The sequence below is a fragment of the Aquarana catesbeiana genome, linkage group LG03 (genome assembly GCF_042186555.1).
Source record: "Aquarana catesbeiana isolate 2022-GZ linkage group LG03, ASM4218655v1, whole genome shotgun sequence".
NCBI classification, from domain to species: Eukaryota; Metazoa; Chordata; class Amphibia; order Anura; family Ranidae; genus Aquarana; species Aquarana catesbeiana.
This window is the reverse complement of record NC_133326.1, coordinates 123,185,394-123,208,876: the sequence shown is the minus strand read 5'-3', so window position 1 is coordinate 123,208,876 and position 23,483 is coordinate 123,185,394. Positions and strand designations below refer to the sequence as shown.

At 41.9% G+C, this 23,483-nt stretch overlaps 1 protein-coding gene across 2 annotated transcripts in view; it reads right to left on the bottom strand.

Moving 5' to 3' along the window:
- TLN2 (talin 2) overlaps positions 1–23,483 on the bottom strand; it is a 398,203-nt gene that overhangs the window by 5,795 nt on the left and 368,925 nt on the right. For both annotated transcript variants that reach the window (XM_073619119.1, XM_073619120.1), the window contains 7 exons: positions 11,941–12,066; positions 11,735–11,851; positions 11,106–11,291; positions 10,901–11,008; positions 10,265–10,370; positions 9,541–9,665; positions 8,919–9,044 (listed from right to left, as the gene is read on the bottom strand). In XM_073619119.1, the coding sequence (XP_073475220.1) occupies positions 8,919–9,044; positions 9,541–9,665; positions 10,265–10,370; positions 10,901–11,008; positions 11,106–11,291; positions 11,735–11,851; positions 11,941–12,066 (894 nt within the window). The remainder of the gene's footprint in view (positions 1–8,918; positions 9,045–9,540; positions 9,666–10,264; positions 10,371–10,900; positions 11,009–11,105; positions 11,292–11,734; positions 11,852–11,940; positions 12,067–23,483) is intronic.

Below are 23,483 nucleotides of genomic sequence, written 5' to 3'. Positions count from 1 at the left end.
TTCTTCTGACCTGCAAAAGTAAAGGCATAATGTGCTAGTATGGATCGCATACTAGCACATTATGTTAAACTTACTTGCAAAGAAGCCATCGTCGGCTCTGCTGGAGGCCGCATCATCTTCGCCCGTCTTCCTTCTGGGTGCGCGGACTCCAGCTGTGTGACTGTCTGGAGCCGGGTGACCTCACACCCGCGCATGTGTGCGAGAGCCACCGGTCATGGCACACGCTTCTGAAGAAATGGCACGGATGACCTAATCGGCTGCATATACAGTAAATATCTCCTAAACGGTGCACGCTTAGGAGATATTTACAGTATCTATAGGTAAGTCTTATTATAGGCTTAGCTATAGGTACAGACAATACATGAAAAAGTTTACTTCCACTTTAATAACATTGCTAAGATACTGAATACCAGTTCTATTAGTCTGAGATACACAGAAGGTGTGAATGACATACTATGTATACATGTAGTATAATTGTGAAGGGCAATTAAATGGTATCTATAAATAAAACGGATTCCTCTGCTAATTAAACATTAGACCACATAGCTTGAAGTATAGTGTAATACAGGAAAAAATGACCGCACAGCTTATCTCCTTTTAACAGTGATAGCCGTGAACTGTAGATGACAGATGGGTATGGATATTCAATACATCAAAGTTTTAAACAGTGAAGAATGACAAAAGGAGATCTGGATAAATCCGTCATAATAAACTAAGATTATATATTATAAAGAAAAAATGTAGAACTGGAATCCTTCCCAGTATAGAACTTCATTACAGTACTCAGGGGGGTGTATGTATACTATTTAGCATCATATACTGCAGACTTTTTTACCTTTTTTTAAAAAGACATGTATATGAATCCCCAAGTCTTTCAGTTAAAGTTTTGAATTTCCTATTGGTGCCAGCACTAAACAGCTTTTCACAGTGTTTGCCAGCCAGGGATTTCCCTGGTATTCATGTTAGACTTGTCGTGTAACCATTTACTGGATACCATCCAGCTAAGGATAAAGCTGTGGGTTACCAAATACTAAGAAGGGATTAACCCACTTCAGGCTCAAGCAGAACTTATGACAAGGTCATAGTAGAAGCCATTTCTACACCTTATCAAATCTCATATTGTCATTCCACTGCTGCCAAATTGGGCTGTTGATGATTTTACGCTGGCAGAGAGATGCATCATGTACATACTTACGTATGTAAGTAAATACTACGTGTGGCATGAATGAGAGGACATGGACAGGGGACAAGAACTAATTACACTCCTGTCATTGATACAAAGTGAAATGTAGTGTTCTTCCCTAAAGCCTGGCATTCCAACACATCCAGTCTTAACAGTGGCCCATTAACTTTCTTACTCTCCTAATTCCACAGGCTCCCCTCCTAACAGTAACTCATACTGGGATTCACTTTGTGCAATCCTATATCAGTACACTAATCAAGTTCCTAATTAACTTATGCTTGAGCATTTTTACATAGGGTTAGAATCTAAAATCAGAACTAGGTACAGATTAACATCTTGCATTTTTTGTAGGAATACAACTCTGCTTTAGCACAGGTCATCCTTATTATGGCTTGTATTATCTCACTTGATTAAAGTTTCCAGTAATATCATCCACAAATAAAAATGATACTATAAGTAAATGACAACACTGGTACCTTCTCAGAGTACTGAAGTGCTTGTGGAAAAAAATGGCACAAATTCTATTGGATTTATTCATCATATGGCACTACAGTGCCAAAAAGGAAGGTGAAGGAAGGACCGAGGAACAAGGTTACCATTTTAACTTCCTATTTTACATAGTTACATAGTAGGTGAGGTTGAAAAAAGACACAAGTCCATCAAGTCCAACCTATGTGTGTGATTATGTGTCAGTATTACATTACATATCCCTGTATATTGCGTCATTCAGGTGATTATCTAATAGTTTCTTGAAGCTATCAATGCTCCCCGCTGAGACCACCGCCTGTGGAAGGGAATTCCACATCCTTGCCGCTCTTACAGTAAAGAACCCTCTACGTAGTTTAAGGTTAAACCTCTTTTCTTCTAATTGTAATGAGTGGCCACGAGTCTTATTAAACTCTCTTCTGCGAAAAAGTTTTATCCCTATTGTGGGGTCACCAGTACAGTATTTGTAAATTGAAATCATATCCCCCTCTCAAGCGTCTCTTCTCCAGAGAGAATAAGTTCAGTGCTCGCAACCTTTCCTCATAACTAAGATCCTCCAGACCCTTTATTAGCTTTGTTGCCCTTCTTTGTACTCGCTCCATTTCCAGTACGTCCCTCCTGAGGACTGGTGCCCAGAACTGGACAGCATACTCCAGGTGCGGGCAGACCAGAGTCTTGTAGAGCGGGAGAATTATCGTTTTATCTCTGCAGTTGATCCCCCTTTTAATGCATGCCAATATTCTGTTTGCTTTATTAGCAGCAGCTTGGCATTGCATGCCATTGCTGAGCCTATCATCCACTAGGACCCCCAGGTCCTTTTCCATCCTAGATTCCCCCAGAGGTTCTCCCCCCGTGTATAGATTGCATTCATATTTTTGCCACCCAAATGCATTATTTTACATTTTTCTACATTGAACCTCATTTGCCATGTAGTCGCCCACCCCATTAATTTGTTCAGGTCTTTTTGCAAGATTTCCACATCCTGCGGAGAAGTTATTGTCCTGCTTAGCTTAGTATCGTCTGCAAATACAGAGATTGAACTGTTTATCCCATCCTCCAGGTCGTTTATGAACAAATTAAATAGGATTGGTCCCAGCACAGAACCCTGGGGAGCCCCACTACCCACCCCTGACCATTCTGAGTACTTCCCATTTATCACCACCCTCTGAACACGCCCTTGTAGCCAGTTTTCAATCCATGTACTCACCCTATGGTCCATGCCAACGCACCTTATTTTGTACAGTAAACGTTTATGGGGAACTGTGTCAAATGCTTTTGCAAAATCCAGATACACCACGTCTACGGGCCTTCCTTTATCTAGATGGCAACTCACCTCCTCATAGAAGGTTAATAGATTGGTTTGGCAAGAACGATTCTTCATGAATCCATGCTGATTACTGCTAATGATATCATTCTTATTACTAAAATCTTGTATATAGTCCCTTATCATCCCCTCCAAGAGTTTACATACTATTGATGTTAGGCTAACTGGTCTGTAATTCCCAGGGATGTTTTTTGGGCCCTTTTTAAATATTGGTGCTACATTGGCTTTTCTCCAATCAGCTGGTACCATTCCAGTCAATAGACTGTAAAAATTAGGAACAACGGTCTGGCAATCACCTGACTGAGTTCCCTAAGTACCCTCGGATGCAAGCCATCTGGTCCCGGTGATTTATTAATGTTAAGTTTCTCAAGTCTAATTTTAATTCCGTCCTCTGTTAACCATGTAGGTGCTTCCTGTGTTGTGTCATGAGGATAAACACTGCAGTTTTGGTTACTGAAGCCCCCCGATTCACTCGTGAAGACTGAGGAGAAGAATAAATTCAATACCTTTGCCATCTCCCCATCCTTTGTAACCAGATGTCCTTCCTCATTCTTTATGGGGCCAATATGGTTTGTCCTCCCTATTTTACTGTTTACATACTTAAAGAATTTCTTGGGATTTTTTTTGCTCTCCTCTGCTATGTGTCTTTCATGTTCTATCTTAGCCATCCTAATTGCACCCTTACATTTCTTATTGCATTCTTTATAAATTCTGAATGCTGTGGATGATCCCTCAACCTTGTATTTTTTGAAGGCCTTCTCCTTTGCTTTTATATGCATTTTTACATTGGAGTTAAGCCATCCAGGATGTTTGTTCGCTCTTTTAAATTTATTACCCAATGGGATACATTGGCTAATGCCCTTATTTAATATGCTCTTAAAGCAAACCCATCTCTCCTCCGTATTCTTTGTTCCTAATATTTTATCCCAATTTATGCCTTTTAGCAAGGTTTGTAGTTTAGGGAAGTTGGCTCTTTTGAAATTCAGTGTCTTTGTGTTCCCTTCATGTCTCCTATTTGTGTGATTTATACTGAAACTAATTGACCTGTGATCGCTGTTACCTAAATTGCCCCGTATTTCCACATCTGTTATCAGGTCTGTATTGTTGGTAATCAGTAGATCTAGTAATGTTTTATTTCTAGTTGGTGCGTCTACCATCTGACCCATAAAATTGTCCTGCAAGACACTAAGGAACTGGCGAGCCTTAAATGAATGCGCGGTTCCCTCCGCCCAGTCTATGTCTGGATAATTAAAATCCCCCATTATGATAACACTTCCCATCCTTGCTGCTAATCCAATTTGTGATAGGAGATCCGTCTCCACTTCCTCCCTCAGGTTAGGGGGCCTATAGTATACTCCCAGTATTATTTTCCCCTTAGCTTCATCCCTTTGGAGCTCTACCCATAAAGATTCCACCTCCTCCCTAGCCCCCTCAGTGATGTCATCTCTCACATTCACTTGTACATTATTCTTGATATATAGGCATACCCCTCCCCCTTTTTTACCCTCTCTGTCCTTGCGGTATAGGGTATACCCTTGAATGTTTGCCAGCCAATCATGAGAGCTGTTGAACCAGGTCTCTGAAATTCCCACAAAATCCAAATCCTCCTTGTACAACAGTATCTCTAGTTCACCCATCTTGTCCGCCAGGCTCCTGGCATTGGTGAACATGCCACATAGTTTAGACCGGTCGCATATTGTCCTCGTATTGGGTGTTTCAAGATTGCAACTTGGACTTGCTACTATACTCACCTTGTGTTTTTGTGCTTTGATTAACCTACCACTAATGCCCCCAATACTACCCTCTGGAATATCTTCTGCGCTGGCTATCACTGTCTCTGGACCCTCCCCCCCATCGCCTAGTTTAAAAACCCCTCTAACTTTTTGGCCATCTTCATTCCCAGCAGATCTGCACCCTCCTCATTTAGGTGCAGTCCGTCCCTTCTATAGTACCGGTTACCGACTGAGAAGTCGGCCCAGTCCTCCAGGAACCCAAACCCCTCCTTACTACACCAGCTCTTCAGCCACTTGTTTACTTCCCTAATCTCCCTCTGCCTCTCTGGTGTGGCTCGATGTACCGGTAGTATTCCTGAGAACACTACCTTGGAGGTCCTTTTCCTCAATTTAGCTCCTAAGTCCCTAAAATCGTTCTTTAGGACACTCCATCTGCCTCTGACTTTGTCATTGGTGCCAACGTGCACCATGACAGCCGGGTCTTCCCCAGCCCCTCCCAGTAATCTGTCCACAAGATCCGTGATGTGCCGAACCCGAGCGCCCGGTAGACAACATACTGTTCGGCGCTTCAGGTCTTGGTTACAGATTGCCCTCTCTGTCCTTCTAAGAATTGAGTCCCCTACCACCAGAATCTGTCTTTCCTTTCCCTTTGCTGCCCCCCCACTCTCACTGGAGGAGTTCTTCCCCTGGCAGCTAGGAGAGTCCTTCATCTCCAGCAGTGCTGGTCCCTGACTGGTTACACCAATGTCACTCAATGGAGCGTACTTATTGGGATGCTCCAGTCCTGGATCGGCCTCCCTGGCACTTCCCCCTCTACCCCTCCTGACTGTCACCCATCTACTCTTTGCTAGTGCCTGCACCTCTTTGTCTCCACCCGCCTCTGTGCTGGCCCCTGCCGGCACCTGCCGTGTACGTTCCTGGCTCACCTTTAGTATGGAGGGACTTCTCAGTGCTGACAGTTGCTTCCCCAGATTCAGAACCTGGGCTTCCAGGGAAACAATGTGCTTACATTTTGCACAGCAGTATTCGCCCTCGATCGGATGATCAAGGAACGCATACATGCGGCAAGATGTACAAAGAGTCGCCTCTCCACACCCGCCGGGCATCGTACCTATTAAATTTGGTGAGGATTTGGGGATTTTACCCTGTCCAAATTACCTAACAACTAGCTTCCTAGCACTAATACTCAAGACAATACACAGGTACACGACAAGACAATACACAGGTACACAATACACAAGTACTAACGATCCACACACACTACTCAGACAACACTCAGATACACACACTACACAGGTACTATGACCCCTGTTATAACCTCCTGTTTTAAACTCTTGTTTTTAACTCCCACTTAATCCAGCTCCACTTACACCAAGCTCCACAGCTTCAAACTGAGCATGCTCAGACTGAGTCCTACAACAAGTTAAATAGGCACCTGTAAGCAATTAACCACACCCCTTAATTGATAGACTGATGAAACAAGAAAAAAAAAAAAAAAAAAAGCTATTTAAAAAGTGACAGCAAAAGGCAAATTAAAAACTAAAAGGAAAAGTCCCCAAAATGCAACCCAGCAAACACCAACAGACAGCAAACACACACCAACAGACAGCAAACACACACCAACAGACAGCAACACACACCAACAGACAGCAACACACACCAACAGACAGCAAGACTTGTATACTCTAACACTTGTTTTTAACTCCCACTTAATCCAGCTCCACTTACACCAAGCTCCACAGCTTCAAACTGATGAACTCTGCACACTTGTTGAAAAGCAACAGCAAAACTAAGGTTGATATAAAAGAGTCACAAGGCCCACTATATTTCAAAATAACATGCAGCCATCTCTTCTTTCTTACCCAGTTCTGGGATAGTATGGTCCAATGGTAAATGTGCATACATAGTAGACTGCATTTTGCTTCCATACATACTACTATGCTAACACAAAAGTGGTGTTTACATCAAAGGATGTGATGAAGCCAGATCAATACAATATGTGAAGGTTCTCATTTCCAGCCCTTGGTATAGCTTATAGCAGTCACTGGACTTGTTCTGAAATATTCGACTACTCATCCAGATAGCCTCCCTATTAGTAATGTTCCTTTTGGAACCGAGGAAGCTAGCTGAATGAATGGCATAATGTCTACAACATTAAAGTACAAGTCCAGCTTAATGTGGTCAACTACTACTAACTATACCAGTACAGGGAGCATTCTGTGTGCTTGCTTGCCTTGAGCAGTGTATCTCACATGTTTACTGAATAAAGCTGGCCTTACACTGATTGAAATTTGGCATGTTCAGGAGGGGTAATTCACAATCAACAAAAGTCAATTATCTGATCGACTTTTATTAAAGGGACATATTGGAAAACTTTTTTCAATCAGTTGCACTGTCAGAATACAATGTTCCGGAAAACAGGAATTCACCAATCTGGCCTGTTTTTCGGAAAGGATTAATTTTTATTTTTTTTGGTCAATTCCTTTACATGTGTGTGAATTTATTGAAACATTATTTTATACCATTATGCATCTCTGTATACTTCTAGCAATCTATTTAAAATACATTTCTTAAAAAGTTAAAATCAAATTTTGGTACATTTTAAAAGAGATGTTTTTTTTTGGCTAATCATACTTACCTGGGTGGATGCAGCATCAGACCAATTGCTGCAGCTGCCCCCTGTTGTCTCTGCACTGAGAACCGAGCCACGAACACACCGCCAATGGCTCGATTCTCACTCCTCCCCGAGCAGAGTGATGCTGACTGTCAGTCAGCATCACTACTGCCCTACTCCCTCCACACGCTCATTGGCGCGATGAGCTGTGGAGGGGCGGGGAGCGGCCGTCTCAGCGGCTCGCTGAGCTGCTGAGACTGCCATTAGTCAAGGCAGCTGGCGGAACCAGACTTGGGAAGCTGGGATGAGGCACTGCCTCAACTAATGGCGGACTTCAGACCGCTCTCTGCTGAAAACGAGTCACAGGAGTGCAAAACTAATTGTGACCCAGAGGAGAAGCCCAACCTAAAAAGCTCAGGCTGGACTTCTCCTTTAAAGGAGAAGTAGGCCCAAGCTCTTTTAGCCCTACTTGTCCTGGGGATCACAGGATTGCACTATCTTCTGCACTCCTGTGACCCAGTTTTCAGCCTCAGTTTTTAAACCCCTGTCGGCTGATGTCACTCAACTGACAGTCACTGGCTCTCTGCTGAGTGAAAGACCAAGAACAGGGCGATCAGCAGTCTTTGATCGATCAGTTCTCAGTCTTGGAAGAGGTGAGGGACAGATGCTTCATCCACCTAGGTGAGTGTGATTGTTTTTTTTGTTTTTTTAAATCCCACACTTGACTTTTAACAAATTTAATGACAGCATTCCAAGGCTTGCAGAACAATCTGTCACATTTGACAACAAATGAAATGGCCTTGCCAATTTGCTCCGCTAAAGTGTAGGAAAGTCATTGGGTGAACAAAAACACCAATACAATAAAAGCAAAAGTGTTTTTGTGCTATGGAATGATATAGAGAGGATGTGTGCTTCTGTTGAGTTGGCAGTTACAGTTGTAAGTCTGGAGCTTCCAAAAGGTAAATATTACAAAGCGTATCAGATTACTCATTAAAAAAGCAAAAAGGCTGGAAGTTCAAACCTGACTAAACAATTCTCCATGCAGATAGTAATTTGGTGAATAGATCATACATGGATTTTTAAGCACACTAAGATCTAAGTCTTGCTTCCTCAATAGTATATTCTATACCTATATATAGCAGACAAAGCTTGGATTTGTTGTTCCTTATGCTGTTGATTTACTGTTTTGTAGGTTAAAAGCAATGGTTCTACAAATTAGCAGATTTCATTTTCAGCAGCAGCACCACCTAACATATATAATCATAATTAACACCACAGTAAACCAGGATAATGCATTTCAATAAATAAAATGATATATAGATCTCCCTCTCTCATACACACTATATATATATATATATATATATATATACATATATACACACACACACACACATATACACTTAACTCCATTATTGGTGCACCACTACAAGTTCCTTTCACTGTCGGTTTGATGAAAACTACTAAGAAGTTTTACTTCTGCATGTGAAAGACAATAACTTTCATCTTACAGCTGAAATAACAGGACTGTAGATATAAAACTATGTATTTGCTGTGCACTAGTTGCACCTATCTGCTCACCTTGCCTTGTGCCACCAGCTCTCTCTGAGCCGCTGAAGCAGATTTCACTAGTGCGCTAGTAGCGGCTGCAATTGACTTTGCTGCTTCCAGGATCTGTTCCTCGAAGTCCAGTGTTTCATCTGCCTGCTACGAAGAGAAAAACAGATTATCAAACTGGGTGTTCTATAGAAACCTTTAATATTTAATGATGATAAAACCTCCTGCTGTTGCTCTGTACACCCCCAACACAGCCCTGGAGCATACGCAGGACACTGTAGCAATATGTTTGATATATAGTTGAATGAATTAACAACCTAATATATCAAACATATCAGACAGAGGCTGCAGGAGAGGGTTCTTGGACCGATTCCACTGACAGAAGGGACAAGGAGGGAATGCAACTCTCCATTAGGATATTCCTTACATTAAGAGTACACCATCAACTTAATAGAAAGACTGTAGTCTATATCCTATCTCACAGAATGCATTTAATAAATGTGTAACATGAAAAAGGACAAGTCACACTCATCTGTAGGTTGTCTAACAGAGGAGCAGCAAAGAGTTGAGACAGCAGCATTATATCTAAGCATGGGCTCAGCTGGCTGAAGGTGATTATAAGGAGAACTGCAAACTTTACACTTACTCTTGGCTTGGCTCGTGGCTTAAGTTGTTCCAGTTTTTTGGCTGCTGCCTCTATAGAAGCTGCAGCGCCAAGGAGCTCTGTCTCAGCGATTACTGTGGGATCTTCAGGATCCACCCAATCTGTGCCTAAAATTACAAAAAAAATCATTGAGGTAACAAAGATTTAGTAACATTATCAGAAATGGAGAAGAGGTTGAGATACATTCTAAAAAAATATCTATTAGAAAAAAAAGGTCTCATTAGAATGTTTGTGGTGTGTGCATCTCATCCTTTACTTCCCCCAAAATACCAGGAATTTAAAGCTGGGTACACACTAGAAGTTTTTTTCTCTTTCAACCCAGCAGGCTAAACGAAAAAAAAAAAAAAAAAAAAAAATTGCTGTAATAACACAAGCGATGTTAGTGTAGTGATCATCCCCGCTGTGTTGTTTTATTTTGACAGGGCGACTCCACCCCCACCCGAACACACTGATCACAGATGATGAACACAGCTAACAGCTGCGAATGCTGATCGGATGGGGGTCAGATGTTGGTTGGAGACTGGCTTCTGTAGAACAGACAGCTTTACACATGGGTCGAAAGTCGGCCGCTTCCTGCCGAACCAATCAGTTTCGGCCCGTGTGTACAAGGCATAGGAATAAAATAACTGTAAAAAACTTCCTTCCTTACTGCTATGGTACACAAACATATACCAGTAAATATTTTTTTTTTTTCACAATGGCTCACCTTTCATGGTTTCTGTGGTCTGGATCAGTTCTGTTACAGCAGACGCAATGCGTTTTGAATAGGCAGCCAACTTAAGCTTCGCCTCAGGACTGGGTTTCTGTAGAATCTACATAAATCACGTTTGTGGAACAGACATCATTTAAAAAATATGGGACTGCCACATTAAGTGCAACAAACTGACTTGGACTGTCAAAACATTTTTAAAGCCCAATTCCAGGGAAAGTAAAAATCTTCCCATGCAATGGGGATGTCCCTGCACTGCAAGCGTTAAATGCTCATTTTGGTCAAGGTCTTTCTTATCTGACACTTTGCTCCTTTGGCAGATGGCACTAGCCTGTACACCAGTGGTGAACTTTTCCTCAGCATACTCCTGTTTTATTCAGGGCTATAGGCCCTGAATTGGTCTTGATGACACCAGAGGCATCTGACTGCCAGAACATAGGGGAGGATCAGGGACCAGCCTTATAGCATGGGGAAGTCTGTGGGAGTCATGAGATTGGGTAGGTAAAAGTGCTTTTCTTGGTCCCCTGGATGTAAATGAGAATTTACTTCTTGCACTGCAGGGGTCGACCCATCGCAAGGGAGGATTTTGTTGGTCCCTGGAGTTCAGCTTTAATATCTTATAATTTAACTCACTGACAACACATGCTCCAGCATCTCTAGGTATCCCTGGGTACATTCTGTTCCATATTTTAGAGCTCGTTGCCTTGTATCTTCGCTGATATCTGGATGGTACACAGCTTGCTAAAGTTAAAAATAAACATCAGGTGAATCTAAATATGTCATTATAGTTTTTCTGCCACCATAGGAAAGGAGTTTATTGGATCATGTACACCATTACCTTGCAGGCTGTCAACATATCTGAGACAGCCTTTCGGCTTAGGTTGGCAGTAGCGATGACATCTTCTTGTCGGCATGAATTTCCAGCTGCCACTGCTTTTGCTGTTGCTGTGGTGATTCCTTTGGTCATCCGGATTGATTCCTCTGGAGAAGTTGTCTTTTCAGGAACATCCTTGGAATGGAAGACCTAAACAAGACATTTAGCATAAAGGCAAGGGTGACCATTTGCTGCTCTTAATGTCTACAAATGAAATAGTGGTTTTATTTATAAACTATCAATTTGAAATCTACTGAGAAATGTACCCACAATAATTTCTTCAGTAACATTCCAATCTACTGCTTCCTTAGTCTATAAGGACATTGACTAAAATCTTGTAAACAAAGTTGGCGGATCTAGTACATTATTCTAAACCCTTAAAAATACATTACTAAATTAGCAGATGTGCAAACTGCATACTCTGCTTTAACATGGAAGGAACCACGAAGCATGTGTTCGGCATGCAAATTTAATAAGCACATCTTTTCATGCCGTGATAGTCCTACCTTTCCATAGCATAAATATCACACCTGTGTTCACACATCAGTTTATTCTGCCTGCACCATTATGTGGAAACCAAGCATGATCCTTACAGTCAGCTCCTGCTTGATGTGCTCAATTGTGCCTTCTAAAGCTCTGGTTCCACGTGTGGCTTCATCTTCTACAGCTTTCACAGTCTTTAACAGAGACGTCACATTTGTCACCATGACCTAAAGAGTGGAAAAAAATAAAACATAACATTTATTGAACCATCTTTGGTATCTGTGCCAGTACGGTAGGTTATTTTGACAGACATTACCTTAGCTGCGCTTTTCAGCTGGTACATGGATGGATCATCTGCTGGCTTCCCTGCTGCACCTTTTGTGGCCCCTATTAGATCTCCTAAAGCCTTTGCAACATCTTTTATTGCATTGATTAGCACCACCTAAAAGAGGGATATAGACCCATGAGTACGTAAGTTTTTTTTTGTTTTTTAAGAAAGAAGAACTTTGAGAATGTTTTCTGTGATAAGCTAACAACTCATGCTAATTAAACAAAAGGTTTATAATCTGCAATGCCACAGAAAGCAGCAACACATTCAGAGCGCGGAAAGCCTAAAACATATTGACATCTGCTCAACTCAAGATTGAAGCTTTCACCGTGAGACACAGAGGCCAAGTTAAAATGCTGTCATCGAGAAGAAGCTTTATTTTGTTTTATGACATGAAGTCACTACCACGAATTCTGCTCAGACTGAAAGCTCACCATACACAACAAAATAAATAACCATGTCTGGAAATATTAGTCATTCAGTGTCATAAAATTAGCAGCAGTATCTACAGCCAAACGGCAAAAGTTATACTACTAATGTATGCAGATTGAACGGTCTATTCAAAAAGTGCAGTATATGATGCTAACTAACCAATGAACATTTACCTTTCAATCATCTGAAATGTGCACTTCAGCTTTGATCCCTGAATGCTTTGTTGAACAGGCCAGAGTGATTCTGCTGAATGCGGACGACTTCTCTGCATGCAGGCTTGTTGTTTTTATGGCCATAATTAGATTGGGGAGCTGCAGAGTATGTCTGTTATATAATGACTGAACTTACAATGAATTTGGTGCCTAAAAAATTTATGATGTCTACTGAACAGAGAAAAACTACATTATGGTATAAGCTTCCCATGCTCTTTTCTTCACCTATATCTAGGGGCCACTGCACAGTGGGATGCCTGATCCTGTGTGCAATGCTAGGCTTGACTGTATTCCTAAAGTGGTTGTAAAGTCAGAAGGTTTATCTTAATGCATTCTATGCATTAAGATCAAAAGCCTTTGGTGTGCAGCAGCTGCCCCAGCACCCCCTAATTACTTACCTGAGCCCCATCTCTATCCAGCGTTGTCCACAAATGACTTGGCCATCCGAGACTCTCCCTTCTCAGTAGCTGAGACACAGCAGTGGCGACATTGGTTCCAGTTGCTTTCAAAGTCAGTCAGCCAATCTGGAGAGAAAGGGGGCGGAAGCAGGGCCGCGGCTCCATGTCTAAATGGACACAGGGAGCTGTGATTCAGCTTGGGTGACCCCATAGCAAGATGCTTGCTGTGGGGGCACGTGACAGAAGGAAGGGGCCAGGATCATAAAAGAGGGACCTGAGAAGAGGAGGATCTGGGCTGCTCTGTGCAAAACCACTGCTCAGAGCCGGCAAGTATAACATGTTTGTTATTTTTATTGAAAAAAAACGTGAGACTTTACAATCTAATAGTTAGAGTACATAAAAACAATCATATTCTGAAAGGGACATTTTCTTTCTTTTGTGAATACTATATAGTAAAATCTGTGGAACTATACCCAGAAATAATTCAGGCACACAGTGTGAAAATTTGTGATACTAGTGTCTTATTCACTAAAAATATATTATAGAACATAATCTGGAGCCAATAAAAGGTTTCTTAGACACCATTTAGGGCTCTGTTGGGGCACAGCACTGAATGGTATGGTGCATGTGCCAGATTCATGTACCAGTCAGTGTCATACGGGACACTCCTTCCTTAGTGCACTCCATCCCCTCCCCAGCAACCGTGCCCGTCACTTCAACGGGTGTATGGTTGAGGAGTTTTGTACTAGTTCCCCATCAGGTTCACTTTACTTTTCATTGGCAGCACACAGCAGTGGCTCCATCGCTAATCTTCATTCCAACAGCGGCTTTAGAATCATCCCACTGCTGTGAGATGTTAATCATAAATAAAGTCTTCAGAATCAAGGCAGTGGAACTCAGGTGAAACTGTAATGGCCCTAACCAGATCAAACGATTTAGAGCCACTTCCTTTGGATGAGAAGGATGGGGCACAGAGATGGCAAGACTGTGCTCGTTCAAATGGAAGGCCTTCACCACCTTCCACAGAAAGGATAACCTTGTTTGAGGTACCTCCTTAACTTTATGCAGTACCAGATATGGCTGCCGACAAGAAAGAGCTGCAGGCTCGGTCAACCCACATGCTGACGTGAAGGCCACTAGGAAGGCCATCTTTTGGAAAGGATTCCAGAGGGGGATATTTTGGATAGATTCAAAGGGAGGATTTTGTAAGGCTGACAAGACTATATTCAGGTCCCATGGTGGTGAAGGAGGTCTAGCAGGAGGAATCACGTGTGCGGCCCCTTGGATAAAAGTACACGCCAGTGGGAGAGAAGCCAGGGGCTGTTGAAAAAGCACAGCCCCAGCAGACCTAGCCCTTCAAAATATTTAGGGCCAAATGGCAACCCACACACCTTTGAAGGAAGGCCGAAATACAAGAAACGGAGAACTTGCCATGAAGGAACCCTAATGACTCAAAGAAGTGAAATAGATCTTTCAGGTGCGCTAATAGAAGTGGACTGAGCTTGAAGCATTGTGGAAAAGGCATACATCAGGAAGTGCCACAGGGGCAACCAGAGCATCCAACACATCTGCCTATGGGTGTTTTGACCTGGTCACAAACTTGGGAACCTTACGTTTTAGTCAGGACGCAAAGACCCAAAGAGATCCATGTCTGGCGCCACTCAGCATGGACAAATTCAGAGAAATACTTTTGGTTGCAGAGACTATTCTCACTGATTCAGCCTCTGGCTTGCCAGTTGTCTACTCCTGGAATGTGGACTGCAGATAAGGCTGGAACATGAAGCTCTACCTAAATGAGAATCCAGAGCCATCGCTGTACTCCTGGTTCCACCCTGGTAATTGATGTAGGCCCTGGCATTATCCGATAAGATTCTAAATCGGGCAACTCTTGAATTAAGTTGACCAAATAGAAATAAAATGGATCCTCAAGCTTCAGAATGTTGATGGGGAGAGAGTTTTTTTCCATGGAACTATTAATCCTTAACCAACATACGATCCAGCAAGTCCACACCCAAAAAGATTGGCATCCATGGCAATTATCTGCCAACTGAAGGGAAGAATTGAGTTCCCGAACAGCAGAGAAGAAAGCCACCAATTCAATGACGCCTCGGTTGGGTGAGAACAGTGGATGTGCTGGTTGGGAAACCCCAGAACTCTGTTGCACTAGACCAAAATCTCTCACTGTAGAGGTCTGGACTGGTGTGGTGCATAACCGAGTTTCAAAGGAAGCCACCATGAGATCCAAGACTCTCATGCAGAATTGTATCAATGCAGTTCACAGTGAAATTTAAAGGAGGAAAAGGAGATGCAGCTTCTGCAGTTTCCACTGAGGTGAAAGATCTTGGCTACATAGATGACCAGAATTAGTCCTAGATACTCCAAACAAAGCGATGGCAGAAGGACTGATTTTCGAGGATTTGGTGTCCATCTTAAGTCTTCCAGCGACTCGCTCATGATAGAAAGATCGTATTCCATATCCGATCCAGACTGCGCTCACAGAAGCAGATTGTCCAGATAGCCTACAATCAAGATACCAATGCAAAGCAGGAGAGCCAATACCGGAGCAAGTACCTTAGTGAAAGCTCATGGCGCCAACACCTGACCAAAGGGAAGGGCCACGAAATGGTAATGAAGCTCCCACACCATGAACCAGAGGAACTATTGGTGGTGGCAGCAAATGGGGATTTGGAGATAAAACACCCTTGAGTTCGACTGAGGCCAATAGAGCCCCTTGATGTAGGAAAGCTACCACTGAATGCACCGCCTCCATACGAAACTAGCATACTTGGAACTGATAAAAATAGAATAGAAGCCAGTTAGGTTTTTGGAGGATGAAATAGGGGGCCCATTACCCCCCGATTCATGATCCCAGGGACCACTGAATGCAGGACAGCTAGATGCTAAAGGGGAAAGATGCAGGTTGGAGGTAAAGAAATAATCCATCAGAAAAGACTGAAGCTCTATCTGGTATCCAGAAGATGCTACATTGTGTCTGCTTATGCTTCCGAGCCTCAGGTAGAAAGGTACTCTTGTCACTGGTGATGTTCTTGATGATCTCATTCAGAGATGGGCCGAAGAGGTGGCCAACCCAGTAGGAAACTTTTTGAAAGTATGATCTGAGGACTAGAACGTAAGCCAAAGGAGGCACTCTAAAACAACTGCGGAAACTGTCTGATGACACACTGGCCAGAGTTGAGGACCACATTACACAAAATACTGTAAACCCTTGAACGAGCTGATCCTCCATTCCATATAAGCAGGGGAGACCAGTTTTGCAGCTAAACCTTGGCATAGCAATTTAGCCCACTCAGCTCATGTCTGAGATACCAGAGCAGAAGTAAAGGCAGGTGGAGTAGAGCTCCAAAGATTGGGTACATAGAACGTGCCATACTCTTTGCCTCCCTGTCAGATGGATCCCAAAAAGAGGGCAACATTTTAGACAGGACGATGGTAGTCTTGTTCAGACGGCAAATAGGTGGGTCCACTACTGGACTAAAAAAAAAAAAAAAAAAAAAAAAACACAACAACCTAAAATCTCTTCAAGGGCTAAACGTTTTCTTCCAAGGCATGTGCAAAATCCTGCTGTAGGTAAGGGAAAATGATTTTGCCGGCCAGAACCAGGTCTTATAGATAAGGTCATCAATAAAAGGTCAAACTAGAAAGAATTACTGCGCTATCCCCAAAGAGCAATAAATGTGAAATAATTATGAAAAAAAATAGTAATGAAAAAAAAAAATATTAATATCATAATATATAGCTGCAACTATAAATGTGAGACACATCCACTGTATAAGCAAAGACCAAAAAGATAGCTGCGCTGGAATTAGTGAAATGAAATCAAACAATGAAATAATGTGATCACCTTATTAAACACAAAAATAAAAATAAAAACATCCATACATAAAGTTCAACTTTTTCACTTTATGCATTTTCGCAATTGGACTTCTCATGTTTATTGGTTTTACGGTTTAGTTTTTCTTTTCTCAAGAGGACTATTCAACTGTCGTTTCACTGTGAAGTCACTTTGTATGGATGTTTTTATTTTTATTTTTGTGTTTAATAAGGTGATCACATTATTTCATTGTTTGATTTCATTGCACTAATTCCAGCGCAGCTATCTTTTTGGTCTTTGCTCATCAATAAAAGGTGTAACAAAAAAAAAAAACAAAAAAAAAAAAAAAAAACTTTTGAGGCCTTTTGTTTGTAGGTCCCATAGGGGACTTTGGAATCCGTGGTCTGGAACAGGAAAACCACCATCTTTAAAGTTATCTGGACCTCCGTAATAAGATGTAAGAGAAGTTTTTTGCAGGCCAAATTAGCCACCAACAGTCCCTCTTCGCTATGCAAAGGAGAAAGGTCCACAGATCCAATGAAAAAGATGTTTTAGCACCCAATTCATCAGATGCAGAAGCCAGTGGTAATGATCGCTTGGTTAGCAGGTTTGCACAACAGAGCTTTTTCATGTGCAAAAAGAAAGAATCAAAGGATAAAAGGGGCTGGATGCTGGGGGACAATATCTATTCTTGAAAGGTACGGTTGGAGGGATGGGGGTAACCCTGGCCTACTTCTACGGAGCCATGATAAAACACGAAAGGGAAGCAAAATTAACATCACTATTAGCAGATATACATCGCTTAGAATCAACTCACAAACAAGCCTCCACACTGGATATGGAATGAGAGCAGTTGACGGCCCGAAGGCATAGATTTATTGCTCTATAAAGCCAAAAAGATAACACAGAGGGAGTAAACATATCTACGAATCTGGCAACAAATGCAAGTTACTAGCCAGAGCCCTGCTGGAGCAACAACTGATGACCTATGTGCCATGATTGTAGGTGCTGGAGAAAAACTCACCCTGCCTAAGCAAATTGTTCAGGAATTTGGAGAGTTCTATATCACACTGTACAACTTGCACTTAGGCGTACCCAAACAGTCAGCAATGGATGAGTACCTTGCACCCTCGGGAATGACCGGTTTAACGACCAGTACCCAACAGGAATTGGAATCACCAATCACTCTAGAAGAAATAGACAGCACTAAATGAGACAAAGGTGGGTAGGGCACCTGGCCAAGATGACCTTACTGCATTTCATTACAAACTGCTTTTACCTATTCTGGGGCCATATCGTGTGAAGATGTTTAATGGACTAGGTGACTTGATTTCCTTTCACGTGGAATATTTGAAAGCCCTTATCACAGTAATTGCAAGAGAGGGTAAAGACCCCACACAATGTGGGAGCTATAGACCAATTTAACTTTTAAATACAGATCTGAAACTTTTCTCCAAAGTTCTTGCGACACGACTGCAACAACAAATGCCTTCTCTAATTCACCTTGATCAAGTAGGGTTTGTCCCAAAGCGGGAAGCACAAGATAATGCCATAAAGGTTTTGAATTTAACCTTTAAGATTCAAACAAGGAAGATGCCTCTCTAGGTGAGCAGTCACTACCGTTTGAATGTGCTGGGTGCAAGCCACAGCTCACCAGCAATGATCAATAGGAAGAAAAGAATGGCTGCACACCACAGGAATGTTCCAACAATTTTATTCCAAAAAATAGCAATAAATAGCCAACAAAGACAGAGTGTTTGAACCCAGGAGGTGACCCGTGCATTTCACACTGACCTCCGTGCTTCTTCAAACCAGAAGAAGCACTGAGGTCAGTGTAAAACGCACACGTCACCTCCTGGGTTTGGACACTCTGTCTTTGTTGGCTGTTTATTGCTATTTTTTGGAATAAAATTGTTGTAACGTTCCTATGGTGTGCAGCCATTCTTTTCTTCCTAAAAACATTTAAGACCCCGTGTGTGTTTCTGGGAACAGATGCAAAGAAGGCATTTGATCGGGACAACTATTTACAGTCTTGAGACATATAGGCCTAGGAGATAATATGCTTCGATAGATTGCAAGCATCAACACTTCCCCAACCGCACAAGTTAAAATAAATGGAGTGTTGTTCCCCCCTTTTAAGATCACTAACGGAACCAGGCAGGGATGTCCACTGTCACCACTTTCTTTTGCCCTTTCCTTGGAGCCCTTACTGTGTAAGATTCGACAAAACACTGATATCCAAGGACTTATCGTAGACAGAACTCAATACAAGATCTCAGCCTACGCCGATGATGTGTTCTTTTCATTAACCAATCCAAGGATATCCCTCCCTAATCTATGTCAGGAAATGGAAACTTAAAGTACTTTATCTTACTTTAAGATTAACTTTTCTAAATCAGAGGTGATGAGACTGGTGGTTCCTGCCGATCTAATTAAATCATTAAAAACCAGCTACAAATTCAAATGGACGGATCAGGCTTTGAAGTACCTTGGGACCTTGATCCCAGCAGACCTCTCGCAAATATTTGAGATCAATTTTCTACCACTCTTTCAGGAGGTGCGGACCCTCCTGGAAAAATGGCATAAGGGGTTTCACTCTTGGTTTAGGAGGTGTAATATCATCAAAATGGCTATACCTATAGGCATACCTATAAAATAATTTAAACGGGTATACACACTTTTTAACGGATTCATTTGGGCATACAAGCACCGAAGATCAGAAGATCCCTGTTGTCCCCCCAAAAAAACATGGAGGATTGGCCCATCTGGGCCACCTGATAGATTGGTGTAGGCACGAGGACATAAAAATATGGTCAAAGTTGGAACAGGCACAAAGCAGTGTTCCACTACAAAGAGCACCTTGGTGCTTCAGAGACCTTCCATCTTCAACAAAGACACATCCCTTAATAGGACCTACTTTGCGGCAATGTTCAGGGCTTTTCTCTAGGGGGTAAGCTCTCAACGTTAGAATCTCCATTATTCCCTATTTTGGGAAACCCACAATTTGCACCGGGCCGGGGGGGGGGGATCTAACGATTATACCAGGCCGCTCACTTTATAACATCCGGGGAATGGCCCACATTTCAAATGTTGATCTCAGGAACGACTTTGGATAGATTGATGTAACAGGAGTTATACCAGGCCTCTCACTTTATAACATCTGGGGAATGGCCCACATTTCAAATGCTGATCTCAGGAACGGGCCAGTACAAATTGGATTTTTGGAGAGCAGCTCAAATGAGACATTTTTTACATACTTTACCCACCCCAGATGTCTGAGTGTAATCTACTCCCCCTCAAAGAATATTGTCTGGAGCGAGGATTACTATCTCACACCATCTCAAAGATATACACTCTGTTGGTAACACCTGATGAAAATTTTTTGTTGCATTTTTTTAGAAAATGGGAACTGGATCTGGATACGTTTATGGAGGAACAGCGAGTTAATATAATTCACTCCATATTTGAATCCTCAATCTGTACAGGAAACAAGTTACAAGATCTTTTCTGGTACCGAACTCCGACCCTTCTTCATAGATATTATCCGAATGTTTTGGATAGATGTTGGCAATGCTGGAAGGAGCAGGGGACGATATTACAAGTCATCTGGTCATGCTCCAGAGTAGAGGACTATTGGAGAGAGGTCCGAAGGATTACCCAAAAATTTTGTGATCGTAAGATACCGGAGGATCCAACTGTTTTCCTTTTACATAACTTTAAAATACCGGTAAGACATATAAAAACTCCATTCTGTGCCACGTCCTCAAAGACCTGCATCTCTCTTACATTGAAGCCGACCCAACCACCCTCAGTGGGCCTATGGCTCAGGAAGGTGGAAGAAGTGAACAGAATGGAAAATTTAGTCTGGACAACCAGGCAGAAGCGAGAGATATATGTAAAAACATGGAACCTTTTTATTAACTCAGAGGAGGGAAAGACTCTCATAGATGTGAATCTTATTAATTGAAGAGGAAATGTAAAATTTTCTTAAAGACAGATCGAGCTAGTGAATGAATGTAACTCCATGTGTCGGCTCATGTGGGACCTGGAGGGGAGGAGGAGAGAGTAAAATCGATTTACTTATTCATTTAGGTTTCCATTATTCTTTTTTTTTTCCTTCTCTCTTTTCCTTTGAATATATGACAAAGAAGGGAAAGACATTCCGAATAACTTGACGATAATGGATATTATTTTAAACAGTTTGATGAGAGAGACTCTTACATTACTGGATTAAATAGCCTTAGATTGGTGGAATGTACTACTCAACATTGTGTTAGTATTTAAATATGTATGTTCTAATGATTAGCACTTTTTTTGTTTTCTTTTACTTTTGAAAAAAAGGATTAAAAATTCTAAAAAAACAAAAATAAATAAAGGGGGCCTGGAGGACCCCCAACGCCTCTAAACTCACATCTGAGGAGGTAGCAGATGCCCTCAGAAGTTTGGCAAGCTAAGCTGAGTAGATCTACCAGGGAAAAAGTACCTGTAGACCCACAGGAAGCACAAGTATTAGCAGTGCCTTAATGTGGGTCCCTGCCGCTTTACGACCCCGCCCGCCCTGACTTGGCATAGCAGATTGCAGAAAGGGAGCAGACCCTCCCCTACCCACCAAGTAGGGAGCTGGAGATGAGGGGGCAGATTGGGGATCCCCTCCAAAACAAAAAAAAAAATAGAAGGCAATAGAAGAGATCACCCAGGGCAAGGGAATACTTACATGTACTCAATACACCCAGGACTCAAAGGAGAGTACTCATGGTTAGTTGAGGCACACCTCGAACTTGTAGCCCTACACTGATGAAGCCTCTCCAGTGGTGTGGGGACTACCTGAATCTATAATCAGGCCTGTCTCCCAACATTGTAGTGGAAGAAAAAAAAAAATTAATTGACAGGAACAAAAAGTCTTCTTGCAGAACAAAAATCCATCAATGGGAACAAAACAAAAAAAAAAAAATCTGTTTACAGGAACAAATGTCCTACAGAAAAAAAAAAGAAAAATATTCTAGGTCCTAACTCCTGAGTGTTAAAGAAAAAACAAACAAATGAGCTGTGTGCTGCAGATGGGGAAGGGGGGTTGACCACCTGCAGGGGCTGCCCCTTGCATGTAATTTTAGTTTTGGGTGCACCTAGCGTCCAGTTAGTTCAGGTAGCGACATCAAACCCATCTTTCATGAAGATCGCCCTTCAACAAAAAGAGAAAGAAAAGTGCTAAAAATGACGACTGTTCAGAAACTAAAGCCGATATGGGCTGATTTACTGGACTGCTTTCATAAAACACAACAGATATGGCTAGTAAAAGGAAGCAATTCAACAACAACATACTCTGAACAATGAGCCATGCGAGAGGATTCCAGTGTTGTCCAAGTGTTACAAGGGAAATTCTGAATCTTAAGTTCATTGACTTGTAATATTGAAGATGCTTCAATGTTCTGATGAAAAACTTGACGTCTCTTTCCATAACCGCTTGTTCTTCAGCACTCTCCCATGGGGGCCTTCATGATACTTATGCATCATCCTGTATAGTAATAGGTCATAGTGAAGCCCCAACACCCCATTACAACCCTTTCTGTTTTATCGCAAGTCAAACTATTCATCTTCTTTCACAGGTGCTCAATCCTTTCTATACCAGGGATATAGGATTTTTCCAGACATTAAATTACAGTTTGGCATTTTCCTTGAAGCCAATAACATGTGATTCTTAAATAAAAACATATTAGAATAAAGGCCCATAAAGAAATCATTTGGGGCCCAAGAAGTAAAAATCAGAAAAAAACATGTTTTTTCTTTTGTTTTATAGAAAAGAAGCATTTGGACTTCTCACAGGGTCACTGTTGAAGACACCCCTTCACTTCTTGTCACTTGGACAGGAAATGAGACTTGTGTAGGTTTCTCTATCCGAAGCAAACAGGAGCTGTCAGAATACCCAAAAGTGACTGTATCTGACTGGTTGCACTAACTGTTCATCAAGGAATTTCTTGCCGAGCTCCTTCAAATAGAAGTTTGTCAAGCCAAGTGGTGCCAACAGGTCCACCTACAGCTCGAATTTCAGGTGATTTAGCAGGAATTGGCTAAAATTCGAGCCATGAATGGCAGAAGTATTACCCATAGAGATAAGGAAGAAAAGGCTAGCAATAAAAAGCTAAAAACCTTGGTCAGGTTTTAATGGTGCCTGTATCTGTACTAAGTAGGGGACTTTCCAAGGCAGACACAAATCGCAAGGAAAAAAAAAAATTTCCCACTCGTAAAAAAGAAAAAATGGCTGGAATTGGCAATGAAAAATAGGACCCAGCACAGAAGTTGAACACCTAGGTCTATCACTTCCTAGTAATGCACCCATATTTGTGCCACTGTACCTAGTAACCTGTTGTCTTGCCATTTATTTCACAATCTACAACACAATTGTGTTTATGTACCTCGTCAAACAGGGGACTTAACCACTGCCCCTAAACCCAGCTTCCCCCCACATCTATTTAAAATTTCCCCACATTCCCTATTCCCTGCAACCTTATCCATCACACAAAGACACATAGATGTAAAATTCTGATTTGTTGTTGTTAAAAATTTAGATGTTCACTCTTGGTAGTAAATATAGCCCCTAATATACAACTCTGTGAAAGTACAAACTAGGGTTGCAAATGAAGTTGAATACCATACTGCTGC